Source organism: Porites lutea, chromosome 4, assembly GCF_958299795.1.
Source record: "Porites lutea chromosome 4, jaPorLute2.1, whole genome shotgun sequence".
In the NCBI taxonomy this organism is placed as follows: domain Eukaryota; kingdom Metazoa; phylum Cnidaria; class Anthozoa; order Scleractinia; family Poritidae; genus Porites; species Porites lutea.
In genome coordinates, this window is record NC_133204.1 from 2004986 (window position 1) to 2018697 (window position 13712).

Below are 13712 nucleotides of genomic sequence, written 5' to 3' on the forward strand. Positions count from 1 at the left end.
CTTGTCCTTCGGTCGATAACTTGAAAGCCAAAGTGAAAAAAATACGTGACAAAGAATTAAAGTATTTAACGTGATTTTTATTTTCTTTCATCTCATGCACTTTATGCTCTGCATGCTGGATAAGTCAAACATTTACAGCTGTCGGACTAACAGACTTCAGAAGATGTTTCAAAAGTCAAGTGGTCTTATTTTCATCTCAGCTGTCTTTACGGAGTAGTGGTGTCCTTTCCATGCATACCAGTTCACACCGTCGGCGTATGACTTGTGCTTGCCATGATGGTAGAGGGCATTCAGGTTAGAGGCATGACAGGCCGTATACCACCAGGCTCCTTTGTATGTTACAGCACAGTTGCTGGACCAGCTATCGTTATCTCGGTCTTTAGTCGAGAATGGGTAACCACGATGACCAGAAAGAGAATCACCTGCAGTTCCTGGGGAAAAATGACAGAGCTCATTTTATAATTAGAATTTTATATAATTAGAATTTTAGAATTAAAGATTTAAACTACTCTACTCTACTCTATTGAAAAAACTGAGTGAAAATCAATTTACTCGATGAATCTAACGGTCAAAGAAAAAAAAAGAAAATTAGCGAAAGTTTGCGTTGTCAGTTTAAGCAGTTTCAAGCAACGACTATTGAGTCAAACTGGGAAAACCGATGTACGTAGTCAGTAAAATAATCAAGTCCCTTGTTAGATTCTCTCATATTTGCCGTAAAGTGAGCTAAGTGAAAAATGATTACAGATAGGGAAGTATTAAGAGTATTAAAGCATATAAAGCCGTGATAGTGGTGCATCTACACTGTACCTGAGTATGTTCCCAAGCTAAGCTTGTAACTAGCCTTCTCGCTTGTAACTGCAAACATGTCGTATTCAGCGTAGGCAATTTTACCCGTAGTGTCCTCCAGGTCAACTCGTAGCTTGCTTTTTGTTTTGGTCAAGCGGTGAATCTTGTCCAACCCAAGCCAAAATTCACCGTTTAGGTTACCAAAACCTCGTTTGTAGTCAGCCCAACCGCGATAGAAATCAACCGAGCCGTCCAGTCTCTTTTGGAACACTGTCCACCCCCCACCGGCTGTTTTTTGGTCACAAAACACATCGAAGGTACCTGTGCCATCAGGATCGATTGTATAAACGCCGCTGATTTTCTCGCCCGATTTGTACAACTCAGCACAGTTTTTCTTGGCTGTTGAGCAAAAAAGAGGAAGTATTCGTTAAATTGATATAATTGCATGCGAGTTATTTACTGAATGTGTACGCATTGGTTAATTGATTCTAGAGATATTATTTCGTGGACCTTTGGAAGAAGTTTTGTTATTTTTCAAAATTTTCATATCTTCCTGAAGTTCGCCAAGTTGCTTCTTCATTTCCTGTAGGATATTCTCAATCTTCTTGTTTGGACCCGCGTAGAAACTGTTGTAGACGTTGGTGCACTGTTTTGTGGGGACTGTAGTTACTTGGGCGCTGTTTGCTTTCTTCGCCAAAGACTGGCTCACCACAAACAACGCCAGGAGCAAAAGGCTAAAGTGAAAACGGAAAGGAAAATAAGACATCGCAAAAATTTCAACTCAGATAGGATGTTTGGCTTCTTCTTTCACGTCGACGGTTTATTGATGAAGGATCAGGTGTAACGTCTCTTACGCGAAGTGATCTGACTAGTGATTTGGCTTCTGTCTTGTAATCGTCTGTATGGCCTAGAGCCTTACATGGCATTTTTTCGTGTCCTGAGTTGTCTTTTGTGTGTGTGTGTTTTTTTTACCATATGCACGTGTCAATAAACAACGGCACACTTTAAGTGACTCATTTCTGTTCTGTCAATATTTGATGAATACCATTCAAACACCCAAATAAGTCTACAAGGTTGTTGCTGTCCTTGTGCTTCAAGTGTTCAAGGAGAGTGAAATGTTTTAGAACCGTGCATTAGCATTTCCTTTTGTTTTAGTGCATTCATCAACACTTAAATAAGCATTGTTCATTTTAGTATTAATTCCATTGTTTCTATGTAAATCTTTAGCGTCTTTATTTACTTTTTAGGAGGGGGTGGGGTAGGGGGGCTGACGCTGGGGGATTTAGTTTTGGTGATCTCGAATTCTTTTCTAAAACCCCATTTACACGCGCTAAAAAAATCGGCATGGCACGCCAAATTTATGGCACCGTGCTGACGATTTTAAGGCACGGCACTCCCAATTTTCGACGTGTAAACGTACCGGTCCCAAATGTAATGTGGCACCAGTGCTAAAAATTTTAGGGGTGCCGAAACTACCTCGCGGAGGTAGTCTCGGCACGGGTAAACGAGACACGGTGCCAAAAATTTGGCGTGCCGTTGCCTTTTTTTTGAGCGCGTGTAAATGAGGTTTAAGCCTAGTTCCTAAGTCTTTTGGTGTAAATTTAGGACTATTAATTCGTGGCAGGATTTTTTTCCTTCTATCTGTTTACAGGATTTTGTTTTTCAAAATAATCTATACCTCTCCCACCTCTCAAAAGTTAAACTGTCCGTCGGACCGGACCGCTAGTGAAACTTACAAAATTCTGAAAATTATTGTAAAATATCAAGATATGATCTTTTGAAAATGTAAGAGGAAGATGCGCATGGTAGCCCAAGCTCGAAACATATACGTCGGCACCGTTGTGTAACGTTCGAATTCATGTGTGATCTTCAACCCTGGGGGAAAAGGAAGTTGCATGATGGGTAGGCTTCTTCCGGAGGTCCAACCTCTTACTCTTTTATATACCATTTTTGTCAGAAAAGGCATCCCTTTCGCATGCCTTCTATTGACCATTGGTACCCCTTTCATATACCTATTTAAGCACTTTTAAAGATGGATTAGTAGTGGTAACAGGACTGAGTGGAGTCCAATTCGGTCTGTAATCATACGAGTGATTAACAAAATCAGACGACCGCGTAGCGGGAGTCCGATTCGTTTAATCACGAGTATGATTACAGACCGAATTGGACGACACGAAGTTCTGTTACCAATTAATCATAACTTTAACAAAATTTGTGATATAATAGGCTCTTTTTTAAATCAAAACACAAGAAATTCGAAATTTTGTTTTGCTAGCAGTGAAAAAAAAAAGCCATTTAAGCGCGCGCGTGATGGCGCGTACTGTCCAATTACTTAAGGCTAGTTTTCACTAGCGACGGAGTCGGAGTCGGAGTCGTAAGCGGAGTCCTAAGAGCGCTTATGACCTGGTGAAAATCAAAAATCGGAGTCGTAAGCGGAGTCATAAGCGCGACGGAATCGGAGTCAGAAGAATCAGAACGTTTCCATTTTCTTCCGACTCCGCTTACGACTCCGTCGCTTACGTTCCGCTTATGATCTAGTGAAAACTAGATTGTCGGAGTCGGAAGCAGAAGCGGAAGGATAAGCCAATCAAAATGCACGTTCCCACGCTTTGTGACTGGTTTTGTTCTTCTGCTTCTGCTTCCGACTCCGACAATCTGGTTTTCACTAGATCATAAGCGGAACGTAAGCGACGGAGTCGTAAGCGGAATCGGAACGCTGTTTTCACCAGATCATAAGCTCGACGCTTCTGATTACGACTCCGACTCCGACTCCGTCGCTAGTGAAAACCAGCCTTTAGGCATGACGCGTACTGTCCTATTAAACTGTCCAATTAAGTCTGAAATCAGGGCAGTTAATAGCCAATCAGATTTGACAATTTTGTTATAGTTATGATTAATCACAAAACTAGACTCTTTCACAGCCATAAAATTCATCTGTTAGTCCTTTCGGGCCCTTTTACAGACCCAAATGACAGATTTCGCTACTCTTTCATATACTTCAACGAGTAAAATCCCTACCCTTTGATACACCTGAAGCCATAAAAAGGTACCCCTTACGGGCGGAGCCTCCCCGCATAGGCCATTATAGGGACTACCCCCTAGTCTTCAAGCCGGTTTTTATTGTTAACCTGCGTGAGTTTTATTGTGACCGGTTTGCTTATGGTCTATTGATAATTCGACTCGAGGACCTCATGTGAAAGAAGAAACACAACTCAACTAAGTCTAGTTAGCCGCCGATTTTTATTTCATAATTCGATTATATTAAATTAGTAGGTTACAGAGACAACCGTTTTTAATCCCATACAAACCCTTATATTTTAAACGCTACGTTACAATACCGATGCTCTGGTTTGCTGAGCTTGTGACTTTACAGGATTTTGCATTCCCCCCGAGCTCGAAAATGGCTATCTTGACCGTTAAAAAAGTCGAAACGTTTTTTCTCTCGACTATTTTATTTCATGAATTAAATCTATTTGAAACAATTTGTTGATTAGAATAAAAATAAAAAACTAACTTGCTCGTTAACGCGAAGATAGTGATCAGTTCTCATCAAAATGCTTAAAACCGCATACGTTTCGACTAAAACGTGAAACTTCCTAGTTACCCGAATTCTGGAGGAAATGCTGTATGTGTTTCTGTTCGCTATAATGAATTTTTTTAAACTGCCGCTCATTTTCACTTTGGTGGCTGCTAGCATTCAGTCTCACTTTCTCATGTTTTTCTTTCATCGAAATTTGTCTCCTTTCCTTTATCTCTCTCTCTCAAGCTCTTTCTCTATTTTTCACGTCAGTGTAGACATTAAAATTTAGTTGGAAAGAAGACTCAGCTCTGTTGATGATTTTTCCCTCCAAAGGTCCGAGTGGTTATGCGATATAGATTTACCGCCAAAATTAAACGCGCAAGTGCTTGAAATGCGAAAAAAAGAAGCAAGCCTGTTTTTAAAGTCGGGAAGATATTATACAACTTTTCCCCGAAGGGGAGGTGAATAGTGGTGGATATACAGGGTGTTTCAAAAGTTCTTTCGTATTTTGCGAAAAGCATTTAATGCTTCTTTAGGCAATTGTAAACTGATTCAGGTAAGAAATTTATCTTAATAACCTTTTGAAGCAATTTCAAACTAAAATTTGAAGAAATTATAATATTTTTGAAGTTTTGCTCCAAATGTGCATGATCGCGAGTTTTTTCCCGCCATATTTTTCCTACCCATTTTGTACATTTTCTGTTTTCGCTTTTTGGCCGTTTTCTTTTATTTTCTGTACTCTTTCACGAAAATGGAGGCCTGCACTGTTTGTGCTAACGCTCAGGGCATCTATTTTTACGGTCTTCTGGCCATTCAGTCACTGAAATCGCTAAACTATTAAACAAGTCTGAACGATATAAGTGAACAAGTGGTCAAAAGTAAAGACTTTAGAAGACAAACCAAGGAAAGGATGGCCGTTTTTTTTGTTTAAATGTGTAAGAAATATCATCGAAAAAGGTGGAAGTATATGCGTAACAAGTCTACAACACAGAAAGGTAAAAAAAAATTCAACTTCACAATTTCAAAGTTTCGAGCACAACAGTATGAAGATATATGACTAACAAAGGTTGGAAAGCGTTGAAGAGAAAAAGGCGGCGCACATGCAACCTCGTTCCCAGGGTTCTCTCCTACCCGGCCTAGAACCCTGGGAATGAGGTTGGCTCACATGCAGACACGGTGCCAGAAGGATCTGGAAACTTTATAGCAAAAGACGACCTAGCCTGTTCCAGGCTCTCAGATAGTGGCAGGCCCGTAACCAGGGGGGTGCACGGGGTGCGTTCGCACCCCCCACCCACAGGACCCAAAGGTCCGCATTTTGATACTCAATAAAAAAAATACATTTCGGTAGTTTGGTCCACTTTGGCTTCGTTAGCACCCCCTCACATAAAATCCTGGTTACGGGCCTGAGTGGGGAAGACGCGAAAATGGGGGCAGGACGGAAAAAAGGAAAAAGTTTCCTCCCGTCTTTTTTCGTGTTTTCGTGTTCGCGCTTTCTCAATTCCGCTGGTCCGACTATCTCGGAGCCTGGAATAGGCTAAAGACAACCGGCCGGCAAACTCAAGTGATGTGAAACCCCTAGAGACCATCTGGATTATCTTTGACGAGACAACATACAAAGATCCAGCCCAAAAACACCGGACGAGCTAAGACAGTGACTACGCTTCGCCTGGAAAAATGTGCCTTCAGACACGCTTTGAGAGCTCATACATTCTATACCTCACCACTTATAAAATGTCAGATAATATAAAGGAAGACATTTTGGTTACTTCTATTTCAGTTATTCAATGTTAAATGAATAATTAATAACATACTTAGTTTTACAAAAGGTAGTTTTAATAATCAGTGAAATTTAATCGATGAAAAAACTTTTGAAACACCCTGTATATATACCTCGACTCGAAGCGTCGAGGTATATATCTAGCGCTATGAACCGACCCTGAGGGGGATAGTTGGATAAAAATCGAAAAGGAACTTTTTGTAAAAAACAGACGTGACTTAGTTAGAGTTTGTTTACGTTTCAATTTACAGTGTTTAGGGGGATCATTTCTTATGATTTTGTTACAAATTCAGTAAGAAATTTTTTTCTACCGACCAGTAAACACCGACAAGCCAAATTTTGTCTCGTTCTTGGTATTTGCTGGTGCAGCTGCTTCACTTTACCCCTAAATTTTATCTTCCGTAACTGTCGCGAAACGGGAAGCCATTTTGAATCAGTCCGAAAACAGTGAATATCCAAGGATATTCCGATACGGGAGCCAATCAGAACGCGCAAAAGTTGCTATCCACTGATTTGGTCAATACTGAATATATATATCTAGCCGGATTTATGAAAACCGTACCATCGGACACCAGGAGCCCACACACCTTAAACTGACTCAACTAAAGTAAATATCGCCAAGAAACTCAGCTCTTACCCATGGTTCTCTTAAGTTGACTCTCTTCTTGGTTCCTGATTAGCAAAAGAAACATTCAAGTCCATCAAAAAGACACTCTGTACTTGTCCATACACTCTAGCTGCTTAAAGGCCCTGAATGACGGAGGACGCTTGAGACTTAAGCAAGTTCTAAGCAGAGAAATTCAAGGTTAAATCACCCCCCCTGACTTCCTCCACCCCCGCCAACCTAGCACTTGCTTGAGGGGAATGCTTTCATTGGCCAATGGGCCTCAAACGTTACAAGAATTTGACATGACAAACTAAAGGCAGACATGACCAGTGCACTGACTCTCCCAGACCATGACTAACGGAAGGTACAACGCTTTTGAAGCACCCTCCCCCGCTAGGGATTGACATGGAGGCCCCTTTCCAACCCATGGCGAGTTAGTTCAGGGACTGAACTTGTCAATGAGACCAACCAGGACAGCAAGCCCCCTATGTTTTTTCTCACCGCAGTGACCAAAAAGCTGGCTATCGCCAGCTTTCTGTGCGAATATTCTGGTCCATTTTGAGGTATGTTTTCAAAAATTCGGTTAGATATATATATATATATATATATATATATATATATATATACATATATTTTTTTGAAGTTTTAGGTATTTAATAACAAAGATTAAATGATTTAATTTATTTATACTTTTTTACATTTCGAATTTCTTTCATATAAAAAACGACTTCAACGAGTTCTTGTTTTCCTATATTTCCTATACTTATAATAATGTTATCATAGTATCGTATTGAACTGCACGCTATCCTTTATTTCAAATTGTAACGTCTTAGCTTTAATTACCTAGTCATTGTATGTCAGACCCTGAAGAAGGAAGGCCGTGCTTTCCGAATTATTGGTAAGAAAAAATGTTTATTACCGACTTGCTTCTTTTGTTCGATATTTTCGTTTAAAGCTGTTAAGATCCTTTTTTTAGGATCCTCTCCTTCTATTTCTTGAAATCCGTAATTTCACCCCAGCTTATTGAAGGTTTGGCGGTATTTTGAGCTATTTTGGCAGAGCCAAAATTTCGTTGATGCAAAGATAACCACTGATCTTCTTACCTCGGTAGGAGACATATTTGGCTATATCTCCAAGGATGGCCGAGGAACTGATTCCGCGGTGGACAAATCAGGCTGGGTGGTGAACGGACTAAGAACCTCACGGTGGAAAACGTACTAAGTGAAAATACTTAGTGAAGCGCGCATAGAATTTTACATTTTGAGGGAATCGAGCAAACTTCCTGAACTACATTGTGTCCAGTAAGACAAAGCAGTTAGCCAGGGGTGTCTGGGGGCAATAAAGTTCTCGAGAGTTTATGTGTGATAATTTATGAAAATATTACAAAGATTTTCGTTGATGAAGTCACAATTTATAACAAGCTTTTGAAAGTGGTCAAACTTCAAACGCAGGCTGACGCGTTTCCGTTATACCCATGGTAACTGAGCTCCGTTCAGATATTTACATACTGTTCCAGAATTTCGCTATGTTGGATGTATCGATAAACACTTCAAGTCAATATTTCAGCTGTCTTCTGAAAAATGTTCTGTGTCTACCGGCAACAAAGTTAAAGCAGTATTGGAAAAAGAAAAAAAAAGGAAAAAAACAAAACAAAACAAAACAAAACAACGACAACAAAAAAAAAAAAACGGGAGACTTTAATCCACACCTAGACAATTAGTTGCTCTTGGTTGGTGTTCATCACAGAGGCTTTGAGGCCCATATCACCCAAGAAGTAATGGAAATTTTGGGAGCCTTACCATTTTTGTTGTTAATGTTGTTCTTTATATCCCTTAAATAACTCTGCGTTGCTTTTGTGCTCCACCTACCCACAAAGGCAACTTTGTACATGTTACGTGAGAAATAACAAGGATATGGACAACCGTGATGTGTCTTTATGACATGTGAGTTTTGCGACAGGAAAAAAGTCAACGTTATGAATAATAGCTTAACCGTGTGACCTGTCCGGCCCTTGATGCTATTGCACTTGCCCTTCTGCCGATACCTTGATAGCCAACTAAGTGAAAAAATACTGAACATAGAATTATACTGAGTTTTAACGTCACTTTATTTTATCCCATGTACTTTATGCTCTTAGTATTGGATAAACATTTACAGCTGACGGACTAACAGACATAAGAAGAGGTTTCAAAAGTCAACTGGTCTTATTTTCATCTCAGCTGTCTTTGCGGAGTAGTGGTATCCTTTCCACGCATGCCAGTTGACACCGTCGGCGTCTGACTTGTGCTTGCCATGATGGTAGAGGCCATTCAGATTAGAGGAATGACAGCTTTCATACCACCAGGCTCCTTTGTATGTTACAGCACAGTTTCTGGACCAGCTATCGTTATCTCGGTCTTTAGTCGAGAATGGGTAACCACGATGACCAGAAAGAGAATCACCTGCAGTTCCTGGGGGAAAATGATAGAGCTCGTTTTCTAAAAAGTGAAGTCATGCTAATCTGCTGTTTCCAAAAAAAAAAAAAAAAAGAAAAGAAAAGACTTACTCGAGGGATCTAACGGTCAAAAGAAAAAAAGAGCTTTCTGTCAAGCAGGGAAAAATTAATCATCCGGCATGTACTTAGTGCATGAGCAAGAAAATCAAGTACCGTTTTAGATTCTTTCATTGATATTTGCCGTATAAGGAACTGAACACTAGATAGGGAAGTACTAAAGGGGAGTTCGAAAAGCATTTAAAGCCGTGCAAGTGCATTTATATTTACTGTACCTGAGTATGCTCCCAAGCTAAGCTGATAATTAACCTTCTCGCTCGTAACTGCAAACATGTCGTATTCAGCGTAGGCAGTTTTACCCGTAGTGTCCTCCAGGTCAACTCGTAGCTTGCTTTTTGTTTTGGTCAAGCGGTGAATCTTGTCCAACCCAAGCCAAAACTCACCGTTTAGGTTACCAAAACCTCGTTTGTAGTCAGCCCAACCGCGGTAGAAATCAACCGAGCCGTCCAGTCTCTTTTGGAACACTGTCCACCCCCCACCGGCCGTTTTTTGGTCACAAAACACATCAAAGGCGCCTGCACCATCAGGATCGATTGTATAAACGCCGCTGATTTTCTCGCCCGATTTGTACAACTCAGCACAGTTTTTCTTGGCTGTTGAGCAAAAAAGAGGAAGTATTCGTTAAATAATTAATATTAGAATTGAGTTCTTTACTGAATGTGTGCGCACTGGTTAATTGAATTCTAGAAATAATATTCCGTGGACCTTTGGAAGAAGTTTTGTTATTTTTCAAAATTTTCACATCTTCTTGAAGTTCGCCAAGTTGCTTCTTCATTTCCTGTAGGATATTCTCAATCTTCTTGTTTGGACCCGCGTAGAAACTGTTGTAGACGTTGGTGCACTGTTTTGTGGGGACTGTAGTTACTTGGGCGCTCTTTGCTTGCTTCGCCAAAGAATTGTTCGTCACATACAAGGCCAAGAACAAAAGGCTGAGGTGAAAATGGTAAGGAAAATAGGACATGGCGAAAATTTTAGCTGACTGAACTAGAGTGACTTTTTTGCCTTCAGACCAGTTTCACGCGCGCTGACGTTGGATATTGATAATGGATCAGGTTTATTAACGCTTTTTATGTGAAGCAACTTGGCTTCTGCATAATAATCATTGTACTCAGAGCAGTCTTCAAGATATTTTTTCGTGTCAGTAGTCTTTTGTACTTTATGCCATGCATGTGTCAATGTTAAAATAACGCACACAATAAAAACTAAAGAGAAAAACCGTGACTCATTTTTCCCTGTAAATGTTTGATTAATTTCAAGTACCTAAATAAATAAATCTATACAATAAAATTGTTGCTCTCTTCGAGTTGCAAGTGTAATGTTAGTACGTTGGCATTTCATTTCATAATTAACTATAAACACTTAGTAGAGACTTTGACCGATTATTTAGTATTCAATTTCTTCGTTTCCATGGGAAGATATATTAGTGTTTTTTCCCTATCGCATTGAGGGCCGACACTAACTTAACTTTTGATTTGTTTCTTATTTTTATGGCGACGTACCATAACCACGATGACAGAATTGTTTCGTTTCAGGTCTGTTTGCAGGATATAGTCTATTTTCTGAAATTACCCGTTTACTCAGTCCCCAAAGTTGAATGGTTGGTGTAATATATGACGCCAAGAGAGGATAAAGGAGAGAGAGAAGGCATCCCCCATACACACCCTATTCTAAAGGTAATTCGTCTCAAGACGTTTCTTTTAAGACCTCCTCTGTCCCCTTTATCCTCTCTTACTGACGCACATGCTAATTTTACTGGATTTCACTTGAAAGTGACAAAGACGGTCTTGAACGCTAAAAATTGGAAAAGGTTTATCATTTGGCCTGTCTCATTTTAAAAATTGGTATTTCAATCTATATCAAAGAATCTATTGATTAAAAATTTATGAAGTACGGAAAACTGTCAACGACACGCTTCAATTCCTTTCTCGACATTACTCTACATTCTTCATTTTTTGCCGTACCTAACCGTGAAACTGTATTGATTTTACAGTTCCCAAAATTGTCTCTTGATTTTTGGCTTTCTGAATCAACTACAAGTTACTCGATTAAGCGCCGCGTTGTGATCAAATTTACCGTCGATTAAACGACCCTCTCAAATAAACGCCCCATCAATCAGAATAATTCGGCGTGTATTTGAGGATTATAGGAAAAAACTCTGTAATGTACGCACGTATACACCATCCAGACAATTTATAACGATTCTAACTCAACAAAAAAGCGAGACTTTGGAACTTAAAACTCTTTATGTTTTACATGATATTAATTAACGATTGCCGTAGTTGTTTTAATTTCCGTAAGGAATGAGATTATTTTGAAATTAACGCCGCGCCCTCGATTAAACACTTCTTTTGAATAAATGCTACAACTTAAATAAAGGCATTGGCGTTTAATCGAGTGAATACAGCTATTTTATGACGTATTTCTATTGAAAGTTTCAGTACGTCACTCTGACCTCCGATTTTCATTCAAACTTAAAGTATCCTTTTGCCGTGATGCGTATTATAAGTGCGCCGGGAGTAAGACCGTAAACGTATTATTCTACGACTTACAAATTGTGATTTGCCCGGGATCACTGACTGAAAAACCAGACAGCCATATGCTTTTGGAGATGAAGAGAAAATCCCTTTAATAATCTAAAGAGAATCGACGAGCATACTGAATCAATATACGGACCTGCTTTGTGTGTCAATTCTTCCTTCAAGGTGTCTGCTGTTTCGAGTGTCTAAATCTAACCACTCATCAAAGTCAAAAGGGTTTTGTGACGGAATGATTAGCATAGAGAGTTCTCTTTGCTTAAGAACCAGTTAAAACGGCATGTTTTAGAAAACAAAGCTACTGTACGTTGGTCAAGAATTCAGTTGAGTCGGTACTTGAAACACTTGGTTCTAAAATTAACTTAGTACAAAAACTGAACAAAATATAAAATATAAAATGCTCGCTTGATTCTACAAGTAATTATTATCCTCTGATTTTAGTTCGCCGTTCTTCCTTGCTATCTACAAATTGTTGTAATTGTACACAACTTTAGTTCCTGGGAATTAGATAGCGCCGGTCGACATAGAAAGTCTTCTCTGACCCTTTCTATATTTGTGTACATGGTCTGAAAAAAGATCATTTCAATATGAGATCGATCCAACATTGCAGTTCATTTAACGCCCCAACTTCGATAATAGATAGTATTTTCATACAAATACATGTAAAGTTACTTTTTACGCAATTCAACAAATTAGCCTCTTCTTAGCTCCCGCTCGTTTATTTACATAACAAAAGAAGAAGAAGAAAAAGGAAAAAAAAAAACACTCAAAATAGACTGCAAAACAGTCCGTATTTTTGCGTATTGAAGTACACCGTACGCACGAACAGTTCAACAAAGCTGAAAACGGAGGAGACACGGTTTTTTTCTCTCGCCTCGCTACTCTTACGCTCCTCTAAACCAATTTTGAGAAAAAAAAAAAACAAAAAAAAAAAACGACTGTTTTGCAGTCTACACTCAAAATGGCATCTTTCATCTAAGTTATAACCTCTCATTGCATGACTAAGAATTGTAAGCTGTGTCTTCAACAGTCTTTTCCGGGTTTACGTGCATGGCTATATAACCCATGCACTTCGGCGGTTTCTCATCCGGACTTAGATTTCCTTATAATTCAAATCCTTTTTCAATAAAAGATAAATTCAGGTTATCATTTATGAATTTCAATCCGTATAATGTTTCACTTATCGATTATTTAAGGACAAAATTATAAAGAAAATCCGTTGAGACCTCAGTCCGGAATCGATTAATTTAATATCCAACCAACGTTGCATCCGATCCAGTACGAACACTCGTCTTTACTCATTTGTTAATGTTGTCAAAACTATCATGGTTCATTTGTCAAATTCTGTCAATAAAAATGCTTTTCTGTCTTTGCTGTTGTCAAGTAGTTGGGGAATTTTTATTCACTTTTCAGAGTCTGAAAAGCACTTAAGTTACCAAAATTATCTCATATTAGGTCAAAATAACTCACTGACCAGATATTTCCCTCTTTTTAAAGGATCTTATATTAGTTACGCACGCAGTTTTTGCGGTCATTAGAGAACGAATTGGCGGCCCTTATTTTGTGTACGCGCTTACGCAGTTTGGCGTGGGTGGTGAATTGAACAACACGAAGAAAGTCTTCCCTGTCTACCTCAAACAATGAAAAGCAAGGGAAAAGATATGGTTGTAAAACGAGATAATCATAGTGCGAAACACGCACCTGACCTTAGTTGGCGAGCCAACGCGGGAACAAGCAAAACGCGATAATAGATTATTTCATTTACTTGAATCTTTGCTAGTAATTGATAATTTCTGAAGAGAATTATACTGAGAATAGTATGGCTTATATATCACCGGATTCTTTTCATCCAAGAATACTCTTTGTCTTTCGTTTCGATCGTTTTTTCTCGCGATATCACGAATCACGTGATCACATGCTAATAATACCGGATACAG

General features: G+C 39.2%; 2 protein-coding genes across 2 annotated transcripts; both read right to left on the reverse strand.

The window, feature by feature from the left end:
• Positions 1-132: 132 nt before the first annotated feature.
• On the reverse strand, positions 133-1626 carry LOC140935211 (techylectin-5B-like). Its single transcript, XM_073384749.1, has 3 exons — positions 1297-1626; positions 808-1185; positions 133-431 (listed from the first exon to the last, which is right to left on the reverse strand). Exons 1-3 carry the CDS (start codon positions 1550-1552, stop codon positions 169-171), a joined length of 897 nt encoding a protein of 298 aa, XP_073240850.1. The 5' UTR covers positions 1553-1626; the 3' UTR covers positions 133-168.
• Positions 1627-8779: 7153 nt separating this feature from the next.
• LOC140935216 (microfibril-associated glycoprotein 4-like) lies at positions 8780-10289 on the reverse strand. Its single transcript, XM_073384756.1, has 3 exons — positions 9947-10289; positions 9457-9834; positions 8780-9140 (listed from the first exon to the last, which is right to left on the reverse strand). Exons 1-3 carry the CDS (start codon positions 10200-10202, stop codon positions 8878-8880), a joined length of 897 nt encoding a protein of 298 aa, XP_073240857.1. The 5' UTR covers positions 10203-10289; the 3' UTR covers positions 8780-8877.
• Positions 10290-13712: the final 3423 nt, after the last annotated feature.